Here is a 23,607-nt window from a genome sequence, read left to right as displayed (position 1 = left end):
ATGAAAGTGACAAAAAAAAAAAAAAAAAAAGAAAGTGACAAGTAAGCCAAGTATGGTGACCCATACTCAGAATTCATGCTCTGCATTTAACCCATCCAAAGTGCACACACACAGCAGTGAACACACACACACCGTGAACACACACCCAGAGCAGTGGGCAGCCATTTATGCTGCGGCACCCAGGGAGCAGTTGGGGGTTTGGTGCCTTGCTCAAGGGCACCTCAATCGTGGTATTGCCGGCCCGAGACTCAAACCCACAACCTTAGGGTTAAGAGTCAAACTCTCTAACCACTAGGCCACGACTTCCTCCACAACTTTTTCAAAGTCTTGAAAATGGATTTCATCTGTGTTTGCTGGCAGCAGAACTGCAGAAGTGGTGACATTTAGAAAAAGAAAAACATTATTTTTGACACCAGAGAAACACAAGGAAAGGTTGACGGTTCTCTTTCATTCAGTCAGATGAGATGTGTTTCATAAACATCAAGACTTGTGAATTATGTGAATTAATTTATTCAGTGTGAATTTGATTATAAGTTATTAAGAGAAAAAAATCTGCACAATAATTTATTTATAGTATGCTAACAATAAATATTCCTACTTAGATTTGCAATAAATTACAAGTTATAATACATATGAACATTGCAAGCTATACTCTTTCTATAAACCACATTCCCTATAAATATCTTTCACATTTACAGTATGGCTTACTACTGGATGTGCTTGGCATGAACCAGTGTTAACTGATTACATTATGTATTATATATGTATATTTCAACACTAATTGCACTAATGATATGGATTATGATCAAAATGGATTATCATTAATAAACTGTCTAAATCACATTTAACACATTTTGACCATTTGGCCAAACTGATGATTATATATTTAGAGTGATAACATATTCTCAAGGGAAAATCTGTGCAATGGATGGCCCTGAAAGATATAAACACATGCTTTTTCAGTCATGTAAACTACTGGCATGTTATTCAGCAGGATTCACCGGTGTTTCCAGGAATCACTCACTCTGAGGTATTTCAGCTACTAGAGATGAGCTTCGGGTTCCTCCACCTGAGATAAATTTTCCAAATGACTATTTAAACCCTAATAAATCATATTCCGATGGGACTTTCCAGTGTATTGCTACAATATGTCCAAGACTTCCAAACAAACAATCAATCAAACACAAAACCACACTTTTAAAAAAAATTGATATGCTAATACAAATCATTACATTGACACCTCAAAATAACGAGAGAACACTTTCGTAAAATAAATAAAACGTTTTCAGTGAGAGGCAGGTAAAAACCACGAGTACTGTTAGACCAGCTAACACAAATGTACCAAACTACAGGGACATTAATGATACCTCTACGTTAGACTTTCTGAGGTAATTAATATGAACCTGAAGTAAAAGGTCTTCAAAATATCCTGCCAACATTGCTGTGGTCCATTAGGATGTATGCATTGTTTTCCACTGAGATGCTGAATAACAGTTTCAATTTTAACACCCAGGATTAGAACCATGCCGTTTTTGGATTGAGGAATCATCCTCTACGTGATGTTGCACTGTCAATGATAGGCGTCTTGAACACTCCAAATCTAACCTCAGTCCAGATTGTGGATGGTGAACAGTTCCAATAGGCTCCGCATCTAAAAAACTATAACTACCTCGATCAGCTATGACTGTTTGTTGGTGATCAGTGTGAGCTGTAAGATAATCAGGGGCATATGCTGCATTGTGGCCCATGCTATGTGGCCATCGTCCCGTATAAGCCCCAGAAGGAGTCTCAGAGGAGGGCTGTAAGGAAGAGTACAGGAGCTGGAGCTCCATTGCACCTGACAGACTTTCACTGGACTTTTTGGGACTGTCAACAAAGTCATGGGGGTCAAGTATCTAGGAAAAATCCAAGAGAATAAATTAAAGACTCATATGAGATTTGATGAAAATGAATGACAGTGGTTTGAAAGTTTGTGTAATACCTCAGAGAGAATGGCTGGTGTTTCTGTCTCTAAAGGGTTGACAGGATGGGTCAGTTTCTGGCCTGGTTTGGGTGGATTTGGAGATGCTTCTATAGGGGACGTCACAGAGCTGTAGGTTGGTGGAACCAGCACCATCTGCCTCTGAAGCAACTGCATTATGGCCCCCATGTCTGTTGACATGCGCTTCTCCAATCTTTGAAAAAAACAAGACGACAAATGCAGCTCAAGGTAAATGGATAAAGAGTAAAGGATGCCAAGATAGCAAGAACACAGTAGCGAGATCTCACCGGTGGAGCTGTCTCTGCATCATTTCCAGTCTATTCTCTACCTCAGTGCAATGATGATGGGTAACACTGTGCAGGACAGTATTAGAGGGCACCGAAGATGAGGGTAAGGACATGCTGTGGCTGGGTACTTCCTGGTACTGATGGCCACGACAGTCCCCCCAGAAGCTGAAGATGTTAGAAACCCCAGAAAGAGCGCCTGATTAAAGATAAAAGTAATGTCAAAATTGTGCATTCACTGCAAAAGAAGAGTTCACCCAAAAGTTAAATTGTGGTCATTATATTTACACACGCTCATGTTAACTTATTTCTGGAGTCATACAATAGATTTGTGTGAAAAACATACTGAAGTTTAAGTGGTTATACAATGAAAACCAGCCCAAATGATTCATTCATGAATCATATCTGGTTCTTGAGTTCTCACTGACTCAATGATCTGGCCATAATGGTTAATAGCTCAATGGTTTGAGAGATTATCAGTGAATAATGATTTATATTTTACAATATTTGTGTGGTGCTTCTGCATCCTTTCGGAAGCTTGAAACCTTCAAAATCTTTAGCCTAAGAGTGACCACTACCTTTGTTATTTTGTTTTTCACAGAAGAGTGACGATTGCGATTGTGTCTCTTCAGAAAATAAATGGACCGCTCGATTTGTATGGATTTCTTTTATATCTTTTATGGAACTTTTTGAAGCATCAAAGTTTTTAGTAATGGATTTTTAATCGAGGGACTTTTTTCAGGTTAGCAAATACATAACACTTATGTAATACACCTACTGTAAATTAAACAGTAAGCCAGTATTAACAGGAAAGAGATTAGTCACAGTTCACATTATCAGAATCCTACCTGACAGTGCATTGAAAGAGTTGCTGCTGTCGTGGTTCTTGTCTCCATTAGCATTGCTGACACTAGTGATACGACTCTGAGAGCAGTCTACTATCGCAGTGGGCCGTCGGGTCTCTTCCTCTTCGTCACTGCTGGATTGGGAGGCAAAAATGTCGGAGTCCCGATGAGCAGCTTGTCTATCCTTGTGCTGCTTGCTTGAATTCTGAGTTCTGAAAGTCGTCTTAATGAGATTTTCTTCAGTTTTCTCTGTATCTGCTACTAAGAGAAATTGCAGTAGAAATAAAATCCAAGAATCTGAAAGAATATAGAAGCTATCACATGGTGTTTGCTCTTACCTTGTGGGATAGAGTTTCTTTCGGACTGGAAGAACAGCTTTGCTCTTCGTGTGTGATGGTCAAGACAGCCATGGTCAGAATCTTCAGTGTCACTGCTCACTGACCCAGCTTTAGTGTTAGTCTGTTAAGAAGATAAAGACAAACGTTCAAAAGCGCACCTACTATTAAAGTACTATTAAAGCACAGACATGTGTGAGCTTACATCTCTCAAGTTGAAGGCGATCTCCAGGTTGCTCCAGAAGTAGTCTGAGAACTCTGGATACATGTCCAAGACCTCCACTATATCATCTCTGTGGATTTTATGCAGGTCACAGTACGTCAGTGCTCTCACATCAGAACTTGACTTTCCAGGACGCGCATATAAGTTAATGGGCTCCCCGAATATATCATTCTTGCCTGAGGATAAGCCAAATGAAGAGATATTGAGCCACATAATGCATCTTTCCCCGGGTAAAAGACATTAAACACTTTGAATTCATACTTCCACCCAGTTCTATTTTTGCAATACAAGGTAGAAACAGTAAAGGGCTGATCACACTACACTTTTCGTTCCATTGATTTCATTTTTTAAAAAGCACTGCAGAGTGTGACGTTTGTGACATGACTGTTGAGGGTCCGAAGGATTTTTGCATGCTAAAAGTCTAGTGTGACCACGGCTTAAGAGTAAGAGCATGCAGTATGCTAGGTTGTTATTCCAAATTCATCCTTAGAAAACAGATGTTTTTATGCATCAACAACAGATGGTGCTACATGTCACGAAAAGAAACCTAGCACGAAAAATAATAAAAATGTCCACAAGATGGAGCCATACAACAACAGCTTTCTCATTTTTCAAACGTCACAAATGCACCAAGGATAAATAAAATAAAATAAAATAAAATAAAATAAAATAAAATAAAATAAAATAAAATAAAACAAAAATAATTGACATGTTTGCTGTTCCATTCTGCATTTATAAGTGCAGTCATTCTGCAGTCATAATCCATTAATTTGTTTTATTGTTCTCCTCAAGTTTATATATCTAAAAGTACTCTAATGGTGGGTAGAAAAAAAGATAGTGTCACCATAAAAGGTCTTTAAAGATGAAAAGATATTCATATTCATACAGTACATTAAGATTATCAGAGCTGTTTTTAAACAAAAATTCATATCTGAGTACATCCAGCATGCTTCTGTTTTTCAAATAAAAACATTAATGAAAACATTAGATGAAGTCAACAGACTTCAGCCAACATACATATTGGTTGAAGCTCATGTGCATTAAATATAAAGATGTTTACTCTAACTGAACATGGACATTTTTTCCCCTCATTTTTTTAAAGCACACTGCCATATAAAACTGTGATCACCTAAATATGAGCTAAAACAATGTTTTATACAGTCTGATCAATTAATGTTGAAAATATCAAAAGTATTCTAATGGTGAGTAGAAAAATGATAGCGTCACTGTATTAGAATATATATAAATTCTGGATAATATTTATATTTATATTATACTGTTTTTATATTTTGGGAGGAAGGGCTCCATGGAATGCCCTGATATATGCATATGATCACAATGAGATGGTTTGATTTATCACTTACCCAAAATGGCCACTACCACATCTCCCTTTAAGATCTCAATGGAGCCACGAGAAATGAAGTACAGCGCTGAAATGACATCACCAGCGTGGACCAAGGTGTCTCCAGGTGGAGCGTGTGTAGTCTTGAACTTCATAGCCAAAGCACGTAAGCAACCTTTAGTGGAGCCTTTGAAAGCTTTACAGTTCTGCAGCAATGTACGATTCAGATGCAAACAGATGTCTGCCTGTAAGCACTCTGGGAACCCCTTCAGCACCTGCAATGTGATAAAACACAGGTTAATGTGATAAATGGCACCACGTTATGTGCTGTGTCATGTGTGTATGCAAAAATAAACAGAGTGGAAAAAATTGAGTACGCCCAGGTGTTCACAAGAGGGCTATTCTGTATGTGGCTCTGTGACTCACAGCATTCATGTCTATGCCGTTAGTGTAGGACCAAGCATGCTGAAAATACTCCTCCAGCCTTTGCCTGAGTGGGTTGGGAATCTGGTGGAAACGGATGAACTCCCGAACCCGCAGCATCTGAGTGTGGTAACGCGCGGTGCCGGAGTACAGCCTCTGGATGATGGCTGACACATTTCCAAATATGCTAGCATACATCAGCGCTGTGAAAAAAACACAATTTTTTCAGAGCAGTGTCAAAGATTGATCCACTTTAGTCTTCAAAATGCCCCCCAAAAGGCATGTCTACTTATCAAGTTTTGTGGGAAGTTTACTATAATTGATTCTTTATAAGTAGGGCCTTTATCAGCCCATAGACATTTTTTTAATTGAAAGTTTAGACCTAGGTTTTTTTTAAAGCAAAAAACCCCCAATTTTGATAATATCCTTGTGATGGACCCCCTTTCTAAAATATAAATACCGTGCATGAAAATATCAGAATATTAATCATAAAGGATAAATAAAAAATTCACATTATATTATATTATATTATACACTACTGTTCAAATGTTTGGGGTCAGTAATTTCACTATATTTATTACTTATCATAGCTGTTGCAAAACAGAAAATCAGAACATTCAGCATGCTTCTGTTTTTCTCATAAAACCAAATAATCAAAACATAAGATGATGTCAACAGACCCACACATATATCGGTGGTAGTAAAGCTAACTGTACATAGAGATTCACGGAGGACATGTTTTCCTTCATTTTTTAAAGACTTTGCATCATACTGCCATATAAAACTCTGTGTGATCATCTAAATATGAGCTACTGATAACAAAAACAAAGTTTTATTCACACAGTCTTTTTATTTAATGTTGAAAATATCGCTGGATCATGTAAACATGAAATGAACGAATATCAATATTATAAATAATGTCGCTTGCATATTTCAAGACTGTGCTGGCTGATTTTTGCAATGTAACTTGTAACAAAACTTGTTAAATAAACCACTTTGTCATTTGTGTGTATTACAACCAGCATGGACCCCGTTAGCCAATCCGAGAGGTTCACGAATCTTCATAGTTGTTTGTGTGTGTGTGTGAATATTTTACTTTAACATCACAGTGACATTACAATTTAAAATATATGTGACCCTGGAGCACAAAACCAGTCTTAAGTCGCTGGGGTATATTTGTAGCAATAGACAAAAATACATTGTATGGGTCAAAATTATCGATTTTTCTTTTATGGTCCAGGGTCACATATTAAAATAGAAAACTATTTTGTTACGGTATTTTGATTAAATAAATGCAGCCTAAATAAATAAATGAAGAGCATACAGAACAAAAGAAACCTAAACTTTTGAACATCAGTGTACACCTACAGTACATGATGTATTGATGCCAGAGATGATTTTTTTATGTTCAGTGGACCTCACACAGTAGCACCCAATTGCAGATCCCAAAAAAAAAAAAAAAAAAGTAAATCAATTCTGCTGACATAAGAATAAACACTAACCTCCAATAAGCATGACACAGATGGAGAAGATCTTCTCAGAGTTGGTGTTTGGGGAGACGTTTCCAAATCCCACGCTGGTGAGGCTGCTGAAGGTGAAGTAGAGGGCAGTGACATATTTATCTTTAATAGAGGGTCCTGATGCAGGATTTGTCTTATTATACGGCTTCCCCAGCTGTTCACCCAAAGAATCAAGCCAACCGATCCGAGACGGGCCGTTCCTCTCCACATTCCCAATAGCATACCAGATGCAGGCCAGCCAGTGAGCAATTAGTGCAAAGGTGCACATGAGGAGAAAGAGCACCGCGGCTCCATACTCAGAGTAGCGATCGAGTTTACGTGCCACACGCACTAATCGCAGCAGCCGAGCAGTCTTCAACAGACCTATCAGAGTCGTCGTCTGTCAATACAGGAAAACAATGAGGATTGAAAGGTTAAGAGATGGTTAGCAGAAGCTATAACAGCATAATAAAAAGAATACTTCACGCAAAAATGAACATTTCCTGAAAATTTACTCACTCTGAGGACATGCAAGATGAGTTTATTTCTTTATCAATACAGATTTTAAGATATTTAGCATTAAATCACTTGTTCACCAATGGATCATCTGCAGTGAATGGGTGCCGTCAGAATGAGAAAGCATTATTATGAATAGAAAACTTGCATTTTAGCCAGAAGCAATGGTTTAAAGTTAAAAATGTCTTGATGGATTTTTATCAAACTCTCTATTGGTCTCCAATTATTGTGATGCTTTTATCAGCTGTTTGGACTCTCATTCTGACGGCACCCATTCACTGCAGAGGATCCATTGGTGAGCAAGTGATGTAATGCTAAATTTTCCCAAATCTGTTCTGATGAAGAAACAGCTAATATACATCTTTGATGGCTTGTGGTTGAGTACATTTTCAGCAAACTCTTAATTTATATGTGAACTATTCCTTTAAAAACCAAAATTACCCATAAGTTCACTCACATCTTCCACAGAGCGATAAATGAGCAAATCGAAAGGAATGGCGGCCACCATGTCAATGAGGAACCAGCCTTTAAAATAGTGGATGGCTATTCGGCCGGGCTGACTGACCACTTCATCGTTGCTGTTCACGTAGGTTGTGCGAAAGTTAATCACAATGTCCACTACGAACATGATATCTACAATGAGGTCCACCACGTTGAGTGGACTGCAAGAGTAGCCGCAGCGCTGCATGGCGGCCTCTTCCTCATCGCTGAGCAGGAACGCAGCCGAATAAGGTGTAAAGATCGCCGTATAGATGACCAGCAGCAAGATGACCCAGTCCCAGACTGCTTTGAAGGGGCTGTAGTGTAAAATGGTCCATTTGTGGATTCGGGGAGCCTGGAGCTTATACTCAGGAAGGACATCTGCACCCAGAGACAGCACCTGAGGAGAAATATACTTCACAATGAGAGCTCTTTTCAGATTATGAGATTAATTATGACTGTTTAGATGTCAAAGTGCTTCAGATAAAAACACCTTCTACTCAAAACATTCAGCAAAAACATTTGGACAATTACAATATATATGCATTTAGCAGACATTTATGCATTTAGCAGACGCTTTTATCCAAAGTGACTTACAGTGCATTCAGGCTAACATTTTTTTTTTACTTAACATGTGTTCCCAGGGATTTGAACCCATAACTTTTGCGCTGCTAACGCAATGCTCTACCACTGAGCTCTAACACTGATATATGTTTTGTGAAACTTTTTTTTAACAATCAATTACCATTTTTGAAAGAAATGAATACTTTATTAAGCAAGGATACATTAAACTGATCTAACAGATCAAAAGATTTATATTTCAAATGAATGCTGTTCTTTTGTACTTACTATTCATCCAAGTTTCACAGTCTCCACAACAGCAACAACTGTATTTTTTATTATATCTTTGTTCATTTATTTTTGATAAAAAGAACTGTCTCTTGAGCAGCAAATCAGCATTTTAGATCATGTGACACTGAAGACTGGAGTAATGGCTGCTGAAAATTCAGCTTTGCCTTTACACAAATAAATTAAATTTTAACATATATTCAAATAGAAAACAGTTATTTTAAATTGTAAGATTTCATAATATAACTGTTTTTACTGTATTTTATTTGTATTAAATAAATGCAGGCTTGGTGACAGTAATAGAATTATTTTTAAATAATTTTTAAAAACTCTTACTGACCTCAGTTTTTTTGAAGGGTATAGTGTACAATTGTATGAATAATTTTACTGAATAATTTAGGTTTTTAATTCGATTTTAGTATAATACAATCAAAGATTATTTGTGCCTCCAGTTTTTATACTGAAATGTACAAATGTAAAAGTTAATTTTTCCACACATTCATTTTCATAGACCAGCCAGTTAAACCAGAAACTGTTTAGTCTGTTTTCTTCCCCCAATTTTTCAAAACCTTTTACAAAGCTCGCTGTAGGACAGAGATATTATCATGTTTCTGACAGGAACCGAGTGGGCCGTAACTCAGTGTGGGTGAAGTAATGAAGCCGTGTTTAGTCTCTGAGATATCCACTGAGTACACATCACTGCAGGGAGAACATTAATGCTTTACACTTGTAAACACCCTCTTAGGCGGAAAACTTCATCTCATTATTTTTTCCAGGCCCCTAAAGAGGTGACCAGCGATTAGTCATTTGCTCAAAGCTCCAGTGAGAGAGTTTTAATCACTCTTACTTGTAATCTACTGATTATACTAATAAACACACCAACACAAAAATATTATTCATAAAAGTATTTAAACTATTCTTCAGAGCTCATAGGTACAAATGTTTTTTATGTACTTAAGATTAATTTAATTTAAATAAAAGTTCAAATGATTTTCTGTTTCACGGCAGCCTTGAACTTAGTCTACCAAAGGCCAGTGAAGCAGAATCATAATTCATTTATGTTAATCTAATACTTCTCTTGCTCATTATGTACCATTAGGATGAAGAAATACATCCGCAGCAGACTGAAAAGCAAGTGGGAGAAAAAACAGATCTTCTAGTCGTAGTTTGTTTATGGAAATCAAAGTCAGGCTATTTTCATAATCAAAAGACCTCATCCCACTGATGCTTGTCCTCACAAATAATGCCTGCACTAAACAGCTCATAAAATCAAAATCTCAGTTAGCTTCCAGATTAATTATGTTTAATTCATGCATCTATTTTTTTTTTTACTTTTCTAAAAGGTTGGTGTAGTTTCCATCCATGACTTGCCTCAGCACTCATTAACTTCCAGAAAAACAAAAAAAGAAAATAAAAAAACAACCTACAAACTAAAGAAACAAATAAATAAATAAATAAATAAATAAATAAATAAATAAATAAATAAATAAATAAATAAATATTTCAATCTCAAAGTCTCTGGCTGCTCTTACCTCTCTGCTCTCATGGCCAACAATGGGACTCGTCTTGTCCCAAAAGCAGAGGCATTGGGAGCTTTGTTTGCAAGGCATGTGTGTCTGAAATGAAGGCTGAGACTGAACAGAAGGAGCACAGGACTGAGAGAGCTTGTTCAATGGCTTCAGCACCAAGGTCAGAATCATGATCCACAAATAATCTTCTGACCGCCACTGCTCACGGCTCAAGTAGCAGAATCCCTGATTCATCTAGCATTCCTGGAGAACGGTGAGTGCAGGAGCTGCTCTCCTCAGGATCCAGGACCTGTCCACCACCTATATCTATGCTTCTTTTCTGCTGACTTCTACTTCCATTTAGTGGTTGCTTCTCTGGTATCTTGCAGTCCATCTACTGCTATGCTCTATGCTGTGTAACTATTGCTCTAAAACACTTTGATAAAAAATGCTACAGTTTTGAGATAAAGCCATTTTTGAAACTGAATGTCTTGTTTGTGCTACTGCTCTGAGATAGCTGCCAGTCATTTAAATATACATACACAGAGAGAAAGAGAGAGAGAGAGAGAGAGAGAGAGAGAGACCATTGGAAGAGGGCGCAAAAAAAACAAAATAAAAAAAAATTGAAAATTATAACAAAAAAAAAATAAATTTAGTAGAAAAAAAAAAACTTAATAAAAAAAATACATGGCCATTTCCAGGAAAACAAATATATATATATATATATATATATATATATATATATATTTTTTTTTTTTTTGTTTTTTTTTTTTTTTTTTTAAGAACACGTTATACCACTTGTTGCAAATAGTGGCAATTATCTGCAACTCAGTATTATAGTACATTATAAAACAGTATGCAATAATAACATATTGAGTGTAAATTATAATTTTTTATTCAAATTATTAAATGGATTCCACCTTATTGGGACAACTAAGCCCTCCCTACCCCTACCCTAACCCTACTTATTACTTTATTTTCAACTTTTTGATTATTTCCTTAATTTTTATTGAAAATAAATATATTTCCGGAGTGATATGAGATTTAAAAGGAAGGGGAAAAAGGTTTGGCAAAACTGGCAATAATGCAAGTTGTTTGCACTTTATAAATAGACGCTCTGAGAAAGAAAAAAAAAAAAAAAAAAAAAAAAAAGCCATTCTTGGGCCTCTTGCAAGTTTCTCCAGCCCAGTATTGTCACATACATTTAACGCAGGTCTTATCTGGGCAGACTTATTATTAAGTGACTTACAAGAAAGAAGCTGTTCCATGAAGAAATATTAAGGCAAATAATGTAACAAACATAAATGCTTTAATACACTCGAATGGCAGTAAAAAAAATTAAATAAAATAAAAAGAAAAGAAAAAAAAAGACATGCTATTAGAAAAGTGTTAATTTTGGGAAGAAATTAAATAGTGTGACTTATTTTCTTTGAAGTTCACCCATTAAGCTGTTCTGCAAAGATGCTAATTGTATTTTATCTCCAGTAAAAAGCTTTTCTTCCTTGATTTATTAATATCCAGAGTATAGGAGGAGTCAACTTTGAGACCTTCAATCAATACTTCAATTCTCTTGAAGATGAACCTGCAGAAATGTGCATTATCATTATTGAATTTATGTCCCCTTAGATAATAAATCACACCAAAATCCGTCTGTGTTCCTCATCTCAAGGCCTGATTCACCCAGTGCTGATTATCCAGCATCATCTCACATGAAGCCCTAAAATGCATTCTACCCAAGTAATTGGGGTCAGTTTTTCTAGATGAACTTTTCCTATAGATTTACTTGAATCTTTCGTCAAACATAACATCAAGTGGGACAGTTTTTGCACATGAAACATGCTTTCCACAGGTGTGAGCAGCATTGTAATCGCAGCTTGCAGATATTTTTTAATGTAACTGCTGTAAACAATCAACTTTATAATTCAAATCTTTTACTTGCATTTACATATAATCAAACATTATATTCCACGCCATGTTCAATTTACCAATGTCTTCCAAAATTGGTGGCAAATATATTTGGCTCCTGTAGCATGATTACACTGTCCTTGTGAATTAGCTGTATGTGTTTGCCAGGTTGAAGGGTTGGACATGTCTGTCCAAGGCCAGTGTGAGATGAGAACACAGCAGGGGTAGAAAAGAGAGAGGACGTAAGGGTGAAGGAACCAGCCTTGGGACTCAAAATAGCCTTCTGGGACGGAACTGCAATGAAGCTCTAACAAACCATAAAAAACTGTTATCCTTACTGGCTCCTTGTTCACTGACTCACCAGACAATTTACAGCTTTGATCTATAGCCAAGACATCTATTACCTTACAGAGCTCTATGCAGTGAAACCTAAAGTACATATACTATAAAACACAGATTCCTTGCGAACATATGGCATCTAATCTGATAAATTAAAAAGTGTGTTTTATACTTTGTTTACTGACTTTGATTTATCCTACACTGTAAAAAATTTCTAATCTTCCCAACTCAAAATTTTCTAGTGACTGGTCACATCTAAAATTTTCAATTGGCCCAAGTGAAATTCTGTAAATGTAATTTTATCAATTGTAGCAATAGTCTGTTAACATTGGCTCAATGAGAAATAATTTGTTAAAACAATTGAAAAGAAATTAGTTTACCAACCCATGTTATTGGCCCAATTATACATTTTAAATTGTAGTAGCATTCCTTTTTAGTTTAACCTAAACTAAAAATGTATTTTGGTAAATTTATATTAGTAAAGCAACTTCACTGTATTGTTTATTCCCCGTTGCCCCAAAAGAAAAAAATATATATATTAAACACTCAAGCCATACTGCCACATTTTATTTAATACATTTTATTAAATCTACAACAGTATTGTGAAAATACCTTAAATGGTAAATACATTGAACATTTCTGCACAGTAGACCTTAGTAGATAAAAATCATGCATTTCAATTCAGGATTCCAAGATACACAAAACTCATTAGACCTTAGATCTTACATTAACAAAACCACAATTATTTTAAAAACATGTCCCTAAAATCACAGTTGTCACAAGAAAATGTGGTATTCCCCTTGTTGCCAGTCTTTGGATGTACCCTCCACAAATGTGTTTTTAAAGCTCCAACTGTCTTGAAAATGCAAACACATTCTAGGTGTAAACATGGAAAGGAAGTTGCATTAACTGACCAATGGCAAGTTCTGTAGTGCTTGAAAATTAGGTCTTGGTGAGGTGATGAAAACTTGCAGAAGCGGCACTGCATGGACTTCTTCTAAACCTGCAAAATAAATAAATGACAAAGCTGAAAGATGATACTTTTGCATAAAAAAGGCTTTCTAAAGATAGACCTAAATGGGGAAAAGTTGTCAGGCAGTCTGTACAGCAACTAATGGAAAATATAGCAAACTGTGGACTGTGTGACCAGCATGCTGGTGATAGTCAAGTCCACACTGCTGAAAGGGCAAAAGACCCAGAGTAATATTGATCAATTACTGTTACATCTTAAAAAAAAAGAGTTAGAAATCTTGAGAAAAAATGAATTAGATGTAAAATTATATAAAATAAAATTTGTTCAAGTTTGTAGAGATTTTCTGAGGGAGGGGTTTGGCAAAACTGGTTCCCAGACTAATGCCCGTTTCACACATACTCCATTTGCAGTGCGTTAACCGGTTAGAGCTTTCACACTGCAAGCGGATGCGGTCCGGCAGTGTGTTCCAGGTGCGGTATGTCTGCAGCAGTGCGGCGCTTCCGCATTGAGTCTATTTTTTGCTGTGCTCGACCCACTGAATTAAAGTGACAGCACATTGTTCGCATTAAAATAAACATGTATTGACGTGAAAATCTAGTAAGTTTCACCACAGATGCACATAATTTAAAGTCTACTCTGTTTCAAAGTCAACACATGGCTTTTTTCCTTGGATAAAGAAAGGAAAAAACGACACTATACCTGGCATTTTGGTAAAAAAAAAGTGACATAATGGTTAGCACTCATCCTTTCTTGGAGGTGGAAAAACTAATTTCTTTATGACCTGCAGGATTTCTTGTAAAAAAGATTTTAAAACAAAAGAAAAGATGAGAATCGGCTGTTTTTTTCAAGCCTGTTGTAAGTTTTAATTTAAAATGTATCTGATTTCTATTAAATCTAGTAATTTCACCACATATGCATTTCATTTGAATATAATTTATAACTCTACTCTGTTCCAAAGTCATGTACACAATATGGCGTATCTCAATGGGATGCAAGCGGCGGAAGTGATCTCTCGTGCGTATCTCTATGCCATATCGTGTAATTTGACCTCACTTACCAGAAGTGATGCTGTGGGGACGGCTGATTTGAGGTAAAATTTGATATAAATACTGTCACTGACACATTGATGTCTGACACGAAATGATCGATTTGTGTGAGAAACCCAACAGTATTTAATTATTAATTAACAGATTGCTATTAATAAATTGTGATTTAATTAACATTACGTAATTCTGAGCCTTATAGCTTGCCATACATGTACCACAAAACGCAAAAAAACACTGAAGAAGTATCATTTACCAAACCCATAGAAACACAAAATGGCCAACCACTTTGTAAATTATACAGCCTGAATTCAGACCTACGATGTTTGGCTACATTGAGAGAAAAAAAAAGTTATAACAGAAACATATAACTAATACCTAGTGTCTCATACATTTAACATAATCACAATATAGTTTGACAAAATTATTTAGTTCAATAAATAGTAAATGAGATATTAGTATCGGGCTAAATTAGTTTATAAAAGGCTATCATGAAACCAAGTCGTGAATTCACTGTTATTCTGCAAAATACAATGTTAAGTAGGCTATGGAAAATATTGTAGCGCACAGACTCTTCATAGTTGTGAAATTGCTGTTTGTTTTGCACCGGCAGTGATGGGGTTAACAAAGTAAGTTCCGAGCATGGTTCGGAGGGCCGGGACAGTGTTCATCTCATAGACTGTCTTCGTTCTGATTAAAAGTTCGGAAATAGAGCTTCCCTTGTCTGTCATTTTTCAGACATTACAATATACTATGTCCTCAAGTAAAACATTCGGAGAGTCGTTAATTCGTTTAACCTTACCCAATGCTAGTGTAATGGCCACGGTAGTGTAACATTAATGCCCATGTTTTACGGTTTTTATGCTGAAACATTGAGACCTGCACTCGTTTTAACGTAAACAAGACTTAATAAATACATATTTCAGTACTCACCATAACTTAAATGAAGAAAAGTTTGGAAATGATGTCTGAACTTCTGTCGTCGTACTTCTGCATCGACTCCTCAGTCTCCTCACTCTCCCGCGCAGATACATTTGAATCCACTATACCAACGGTTTCTCTCAGGTGCATGCGCCTGTCTGGCATGCGCATGCGTTTTTTTTCTCCGCAAGGCTTGTTCGGCAAACACAGATATTTCACTTTTACTTGATGAATTTGCTGAACACAATTTAATATGTTCAGTGAATCTATATTTTTAATTTTACCTTTAGACCATAAGCTAAAATTACCCCAATGCATCTTTTTGTTTGGGGATAATTATTTGAAAGCAATTTGTTGAGTCAATATTTAATTGTCAGTTTCCAAAATTTTTCAAACAAAATTTTTTTTTACAGTGTATTTAACATAGTATGAATTTATTCCATATATCTGATTATACATGTTAAAAATAATTAAAAAAATGTGAATTTAGGATTGTATATATATATATATATATAAACACCTGAAGGAGGGAACGGAGACCTCACGTTGTGACCGATGAATTGGGATCTCGCTTCGAGAGAGTGTAAACTAAATGTGATAATTGCATCCAGCTGCTGCTGGAGCATAAGTAGGCAGCAGGTGCAATGCATGTTCTGGTTTTCGGTGGCCCGGCTGCCCAGCAGTGGTACAGCAACCGTGGCAACGGGACGTGACGTGACGTTTCTGTTCCCTCCTTCAGGGAACAAGGGTTACAGACGTAACCGAGACATTCCCTTTCAGTCGGTCACTACGAATCATGTCGTGACCGAGAAATTGGGATCCCTACCAATGTGCCACAGATGCTACCCGCGGCAGCTGGGGTGGAAGACAGGACAGGGTTTATGTAGAGAGAGTCTATTACTGCTGTTACACTATACCCATACAGTAAGACTTATTGGATAATACTGGGAAAGCGTACCCTTTACAGGGACTCTGCAGAATCCACATCCTGCCCGCACGGAGGTATCATGTGGAAATTACACATATGGACTGGGCAATAAGGGCAGTACAACATTTGGAAGGTCTCTGAGGTGGCTCCGGCCCAGTTAGGAGGGAGGCAACACCGGCAGGGATGGTAGAGTGGAGTCTGCCAAGGGAAAGACACAGGCCCACCAAGAGGGGAACCGTACCGTGGTAGAATACACACATGGGATCACCATGGGGATCACAACATATGGCACCTAGCCTAGCACAGGGTTTAACTAGCAGGCAACTTTACGAGTGTTAGGCCTGAATAAGAGCAGAATAAGCGCACAAATCAGATCTGTAGAGAGGAAGGACGCAGCAAGCGAGACACTGAATAGTCTCTCTGGTTCACTGGCTACTTGAGGCAAGTACACGAAAGGCTGCTTGGAGACAGCCTTTCCCTTCTGCTGGCCTCCATAACAAATGAAGAGCTACTCTGAGGTCCTTGCGGTGAAGTCGTGGCCTAATGGTTAGAGAGTTTTACTCCTAACCCTAAGGTTGTGGGTTCGAGTCTCGGACCAGCAATACCACGACTGAGGTGCCCTTGAGCAAGGCACCGAACCCCCAACTGCTCCCCGGGTGCCGCAGCATAAATGGCTGCCCACTGCTCCAGGTGTGTGTGTGTGTTCACTGCTGTGTGTGTGCACTTTGTATGCGTTAAATGCAGAGGACAAATTCTGAGTATGGGTCACCATACTTGGCTGTATGTCACGTCACTTTTAGTCACTTTAAAGCTCTGTGTATGGTCCATATATAGGCATAAAGTGCAAACGGAACAGAGCAAAGGTTGGATTGGGTCTGCCTCTTCCGTAGGTGCACTTGCAGGTTCACCACCTGATCCCTGAAAGGGTAATGATCCCAAGAGGGTACTGGGTAAGGGCAAGGAGGATTTAGTCTCCTCACGCCCCTCAGGAACCTGATGATCAGGTCGTGCTTCCCCAAAGTCACCGTCTACAGGATTGAGATGAAGGAAGGAAAGGAAGGAAGGAAAGCACAGCTCTGATCGGGCATCTCCGACGAACAGGCTCCACTTCAAGGTATAGGCACGCCTCATAGAGGGTGCTCTTGCCGAAGTGATGGTGTCTACCACCGCCTGGGGTAGATCACCTAGGACCTCCGCGTCCCATCAAGGGGGGGGGGGCATCTCTGAAGTTTCTGGGAAACAGGTCCGGTTGGGCCAGTAAGGTGCAACTAGCAGTGCAGCCGTGCCGAGGTTCCCCCCAGTCAAGGAATAGAACAGCTGGCAATTGGATGTGTCTGGAGAGGCAAACAGGTCTACCTGTGCGGCTCCGAAGTGTCGCCATATCTGCTGGATCGCCCAGGGATGGATACTCCATTCTCCCGGAAGCGAATGCTGCCGTAAAAGCTCGTTGGCTGCATGATTGAGCGGGCCCGGAATGTAAATTGCACAAAGTGACCTCAGATGCTTCTGACTCCATCGGAGGAGAAGGCGGGCGACTTGCAACATATGACGGGAGGATAGACCACCCTGGTAGCAGCATTTTGAAGCAGCCCAGCACAAGATGTACAGTAAGCATGCCCATTGTACATCGCACCCCAGGCTGTAGTGGAGGCATCTGTGAACACAGCTTTCCTGGACACCTGTACTAAGGGAAATCCTACCCATAGAAATGCAGGGTCCGACCACATGCTGAAAGTTTGGCCATGTCCCTGTGCTTGCACAACTGGTCCCACAACTGAGCCAGAATGAGCCAATCGTCAAGATAGTTGAGAATGTGAACGCAGTGTTGTCTTATGGGAACAAGGGCCACCTCCACAACCTTCGTAAAGACGTGGGGCGACAGGGACAGCCTGTTTCTGCATCAACATTTTGAACGGTAGCTTGTGAAGGGCCCAGTACAAAACTCACAGGTCCAAGATTAGCTGTAACCCACAGCCTTTCTTGGATGCTATGAAGTAAGTGTAAAACCCTGACCTCATATCGGCTGGAGGGACCGGCTCTTTCGCATCCTTCGCCAGCAGGACTGTGATTTCTGCCCATAAGACAGGAGCATCACTGGTCAGCATGGAGGTGAACTGGATGCCTTTGAACTTGGGGGGACGCCGGACAAACTGAGTCGCATAGCCGAGTCTGACAGTCCGAATGAGCCAGGGAGATGGGATGGGAAGTGCTAGCCAGGCTCCCAGAAACCATAAAAGCAGGACCAGAGGAACCACAGACTATGGTTGGGCAGGGTGGTGGAGGACACGAACCTGACTCGGAAGGCATAGTGTCCCCAAGTGGGGTCTGGGTGTGCAGTGTAACACCTACCTGGCTCCACAGTTGGACAGTGGTGCGGGAGAAGGCATGGCGTCCTCGAACTGGGCCCTGCGGCCCGCTGGCATTAGGAGAGGGGTGTAGCGTGAACCAGACAAATTAAAGATTCGATCGGGAGCCTGGTTGAAACATGAGCCGAATTCCACAGAAAGGCAGGATGTTGTAAATCAACTCCCAGCACCACAATCTGATAACCAACCAACTCTTTCAGAGAACAGCTTTCAACATTAACACCATTGGAACAATTATTGACAATTTCAATTCGAAGAAGAGATTGTCTAATTTGGGGCAAGTAATCGAAGAAATGGACAGTCTAAACCTCACATGTAAAGACATGAGATTAAACAAGATCGTTGGATTGACTTCCCCCCACCTAGCAAAAACCAGACTGAAATTCCTAAGGAGACCTGTTAACCCCTCTGGTCTCCACAGGACATATCCTTACTCCCCAGAATGGCACAGAGAATGCCTTCCAATGCATATATGCACCAAAATGAACTCAAAAAAGACTTCTAAATGGATATCAGTCCATTGCTCAACTCCATATCATACATGTAACCCCCACATTTGATTTTAATGTTTCTAATAATTTATTGTGTATGTCTTTTTAAATAACTATTGAATAGCTTAAGGGATCATATTCATGTTTAGTATGTGTGTGTTCGAATATTCTTGCTTGAAACGTTTCTGACCATTAGTTATTTGTCAAATGTATCATATTCTTGTTATAGGAATCATGTCCAAATTATACCCTGCAAGAGCGGGAAAATTCGGACCACGAGCTTGATAAGATAACATATGATTTATGAATGGGTGGGACCGACAATGCAACACCCTGAGAAAAGACAGTATCTAATTGGTCAAGACAACATTTGAGGTGTGGCCAAAATGCCAGTTTAAATACTCAGGACACCATCAAATTTTGCTTTTAGCTTTTAGCTTTTGTCAAGCTTTTGCTATCAGTCATGCCGGCTTTTAGCTTTGCTTGTAGTTTAGCTTTTAGTCATGCTTTGTCATCACTTCTAGCGTTCTTCGAGCGCCGTTCCAGCGTGCTTCGGCCTGCACGCCTGCTGCTACTTAGCCACGATGAGAAGAAACACCACCTAGTCTCGTCAAACTTTACTTCTGTTCTTTTACTTTAGTTTCTTTTCTTTTCCGTTTGAGAGTTTCGTGTTCTGAGTTAAGTTTTGTAACGCCGTGTCTCCGAGTCTGACCTCGAGTGCCCGTTCAACTTCAACCAGCCCACAACTCCGCATCTTCAGCCAACGCCCAACCACGGGCTTCCCAAGACGTCACTTCAACGACTACTGAACTTCCAGCCAATCAGCAACTTCGGGAAACCCCCTTTTCAGCTACAACAAAAGGGAACCCCGTTAAACAGGCAACGCAAGTAACCTCCAGACTCACATCTGTACTGGTGTTATCTAATATAATTTTAACCTCATTGAGGAACTCAGTGCGAGGGTTAATTAAGTGATTAAATAGTTGTTCATGTCTATGCAATTTCACGTATTGCTGTAAACTTGGGATTTCACATTTTCATTCTCTTAAACTCACTCTTTCCTAACGTTCTATCCTACTGCAACTTGTGTGAATGTGTGAGTGCGTGTGCTTATGTGTTAGATTAGTTTATATGTCTTAGATTTATCTAATAAAGCCTTATTTATATTGAAAAGGAGAAGTATCTTGTGTTTTGTGCTCACAAGTTAATGTCTTAAACTGCCGATCTTGTTACTGTGCTAATAAATAGTGTTTTCACTATACTTTGGATATTAATATCCAGCGCAGATTTGATGTTAAACGGCTCGTTCAGTGAATCGCTGGCCGTTTCAGTGATCAGCCGTGAAACAGTAATTCTGTTCAAATTCCCTTTAAAATCTTAAATGATTCCCTTTGAGCTAAATTGACCTGTTTCCCTTACAGGGGGATGAGGCTGTCCAGGCATAGCATGACAGCATCATCCGCGTCCTCTTGGAACTGCTCCTTTTTTTGATGGTTTGGGTGGAACAAAAAGAAAAGGAAACAAAATATTCTAACAAGAAAAGGAACAAAAGGGGAGGGAGTTGTGTGGTCACCATCTCCCGAAGAGCTGTCCCTTCCACCTCTGGGTTTCCCCGTCTCAGGGCCTTTTGCAATTCCGCTTGCCACCTGGTTTGGTGGGGGTGCAGCTGGCGGTGGGGTGAAAACAGCAGCGGGCCGCCAGGGTAGAATTTGCTTGAAAGTCTCTTCTGGGCAGCTGAGAACTGGTGGGCATAGCTCTAGACTGTATTGCCGAAAAGGCCAGCCTGGGAGTCGGGGGAGTTGAGAAAACGATCTCCAGCATATTCGCCAGGTTCAGCCAGAGATGGCGTTCTTGGACCAACAACGAGGCCATTGTCTGACCCAGGGAGCGCGCAGTGACTTTCGGCACTCTCAAGGCAAGGTCCGTCACTGTGCGCAGCTTCTGCATCAACCCTGGGTCAGAACTACCCTTGTGCAACCCAGCGGCACCATAAGCCTTAGCCGTATGTACGAATGAGAACTTACAGGCCCTGGATGGGAGACAAGGGTTAGAAAGCTCTCCTTGGACACAATTGCATCGCAACCATGTGCTCCACCGAGGGTACTCAGCATAACCCACCACATCACCTCCATCCAGGCAAAAAAGGGTGCCGTACACAACATATCAACTTTGGCCAGAAAAAGGTGCACGACCTAGTCACCCCCTCATGCACTTCTGGAAAAATGGCACTGAATGAAACGACCAGACCCCAGTACCAGGAACCAACACATTCACCTGGCTGCTCCACAGCTTGGGGAGTGCTAGAGGAGTGGGGGGCCAACGGAGATTCACTCGGAAGGCCCCCACTGTAACCCTCAGGCTACCCTGACTATTCACTGAAGTAGCCCTCTTCTGTGGAACAGAAGGGTGACTAGATCGTGGGAATAGGTATGGGGACTCCACTCACACAGAAAGACCCTCCATTAAAAGACCATTACTGCGGTACATAATAATCTCCCTCAAATCAATTAACAATGCTGCTCAACAGCCTTCAAAGAGCAACCAGGCGATATCCAGCTCCAGAGCATCCTAATCTGACTGTGAAGAAACATCACAGGTAGAAGCTTTAGACGTATTGCACTAAAGAAGAGAGCTGTCATTTGAAAGTTAATCTCACAGGCAAGCAGTCAGAAAGGGCAACCATCGATCAAGGAAGCTACAGCCCATAGGGCACTACCATTTGCAGTGAGCGATTGTCTCAGTGCCTCACAGACAATGGTGTGGCAGTCAAGGGCATCCTTGTGTTGAGATGAATGTAGGGTGCTTGACCTGACTGCTGAGACTGTGGTGAGCAGAGCCCAGTTCTGATACAACAACACCAATCTTACATGCCGCCAACACAAGGCTCTGGGCAGATACAAATGCCAGTGTTTCTGTCCTGTGCCAGTGTTCATGTCCTGTGTTTTCGTCACAAAAAAAATAAAGGAACAGGCACATCCTACTGTAACCATTTACAGGGAATAATTTATCCCAAAATTAAATTCTAGAATAATTTACTCACCCTCATGTTGACTATTATTTTTGAGTGAAGTATCTCAAGTGCACAAGGAAATAATAATGTGAAATAACTTTTTAAAAGTCATTTTAAAAAGCAAAATTGCAATCCTGTTTTCCTTTCTATGAATTGACTGCAGTAAATATGAAAGGTATATATTTATATTTTGTTAACATTCAAAAATGAGATTTGTGACAATGATAATGATGGGAATGCTTTTATAGACGCTGTCCAGAATACGTACAGTAATTCCTGAAATATTTCTTCACTCCAGTCTCTCAATACTGGAGACAAATCACACACAGACTACCATTAGATTACAACTGATTTAAAATCAATGTTTCCTTATACTTTAAATACACAGAACATTACCGAATTCCAAAGAATTGAACTTTTTATAGTCTGAGTTTACCTATATTTCAATGTGAAATTCACTACCGTCTAAATGTTTGGGGTCGGTAAGATTTTTTTCTTTTATGTTTTTGGAAGTTGGCCCTTATGTTCCCTAAGGCTGCATTTATTTGTATAAAATTACAGTAAAAATAGTACTAAATAATAGTATTTATTGAGTAATAGTAAAAATAATACTGTAAAATGTTATTACAATGAAAAAAAAAAAGTTTTCTGATTTAATATATTTAAAAATACATAATTTATTCCTGTGATGGCAAAGCTGGATTTACTTCAGTAAATTCAGTATCACATGATCCTTCAGAAATCATTTAATATGCTAATTTTGTGCTCAGGAACATCTGCAGCTTATTTTTTTTTTTTTTTTTTTTTTTTTTTTTTTTTTGGATAAATAGAATATTTAAAAGAACAGCATTTATTTGAAATAGAAATCTTCTGCAACATCATAAGTATTTTTACTATCATTTTTGATCAGTTTAATGTGTTCTTGTTGAATGAAAGAATAAAAAAAAAAACTAAATTCTTACTGACCACAAACTTTTTCAAGCAGTGTATATCAAGTGGTAAAAACAAAGTGTACCTTCCTTGGGAACTCACCTCTTGTGCGACAATACTAGAGATGCGAACAGCCCTCTTGACCCGTGTGTTTTTCCACTCATTGCTCCCTTGCACCCCCTCCTGAGGAATGCTGCCTCTGGCACTAAAGGACATAGTTCTGCCCCATACAGATAGCTGTCTAAACACCTCGGTTCATCTCACCCACTGCTTTCAGGAACAGCCAACACTCTCATCCTCTGAGGTGGACCACTTCAGTTCCGTCAGTCTGAAGGGCTTCTCTTTCAGAATGTATCTCTTCTAATAAAACCCTGATTGGTCTTTAAATTTCGCTCACTTTTTCCATCCTTCAAAAT

At 39.2% G+C, this 23,607-nt stretch overlaps 1 protein-coding gene across 2 annotated transcripts in view; it reads right to left on the bottom strand.

The window, feature by feature from the left end:
* Window positions 1-487: 487 nt before the first annotated feature.
* kcnh2a (potassium voltage-gated channel, subfamily H (eag-related), member 2a) overlaps window positions 488-23,607 on the bottom strand; it is a 45,117-nt gene continuing 21,997 nt past the window's right edge. Inside the window, exons 6-15 of one of the 2 annotated variants that reach the window (XM_042718211.1) lie at window positions 7,906-8,328; window positions 6,936-7,332; window positions 5,437-5,636; window positions 5,033-5,285; window positions 3,651-3,844; window positions 3,449-3,569; window positions 3,114-3,371; window positions 2,269-2,464; window positions 1,982-2,174; window positions 488-1,895 (exon numbers count right to left, since the gene is read on the bottom strand). In XM_042718211.1, coding sequence (XP_042574145.1) covers window positions 1,503-1,895; window positions 1,982-2,174; window positions 2,269-2,464; window positions 3,114-3,371; window positions 3,449-3,569; window positions 3,651-3,844; window positions 5,033-5,285; window positions 5,437-5,636; window positions 6,936-7,332; window positions 7,906-8,328 — 2,628 coding nt within the window. In that variant the 3' untranslated portion in view covers window positions 488-1,502. The remainder of the gene's footprint in view (window positions 1,896-1,981; window positions 2,175-2,268; window positions 2,465-3,113; window positions 3,372-3,448; window positions 3,570-3,650; window positions 3,845-5,032; window positions 5,286-5,436; window positions 5,637-6,935; window positions 7,333-7,905; window positions 8,329-23,607) is intronic. The other variant, XM_042718212.1, reaches the window with a different exon arrangement.

Source organism: Cyprinus carpio, chromosome B2 (assembly GCF_018340385.1).
Source record: "Cyprinus carpio isolate SPL01 chromosome B2, ASM1834038v1, whole genome shotgun sequence".
Lineage (NCBI taxonomy): Eukaryota > Metazoa > Chordata > Actinopteri > Cypriniformes > Cyprinidae > Cyprinus > Cyprinus carpio.
The sequence above is the reverse complement of the archived record's forward strand: the minus strand, read 5'-3'. Positions and strand labels throughout refer to the sequence as shown.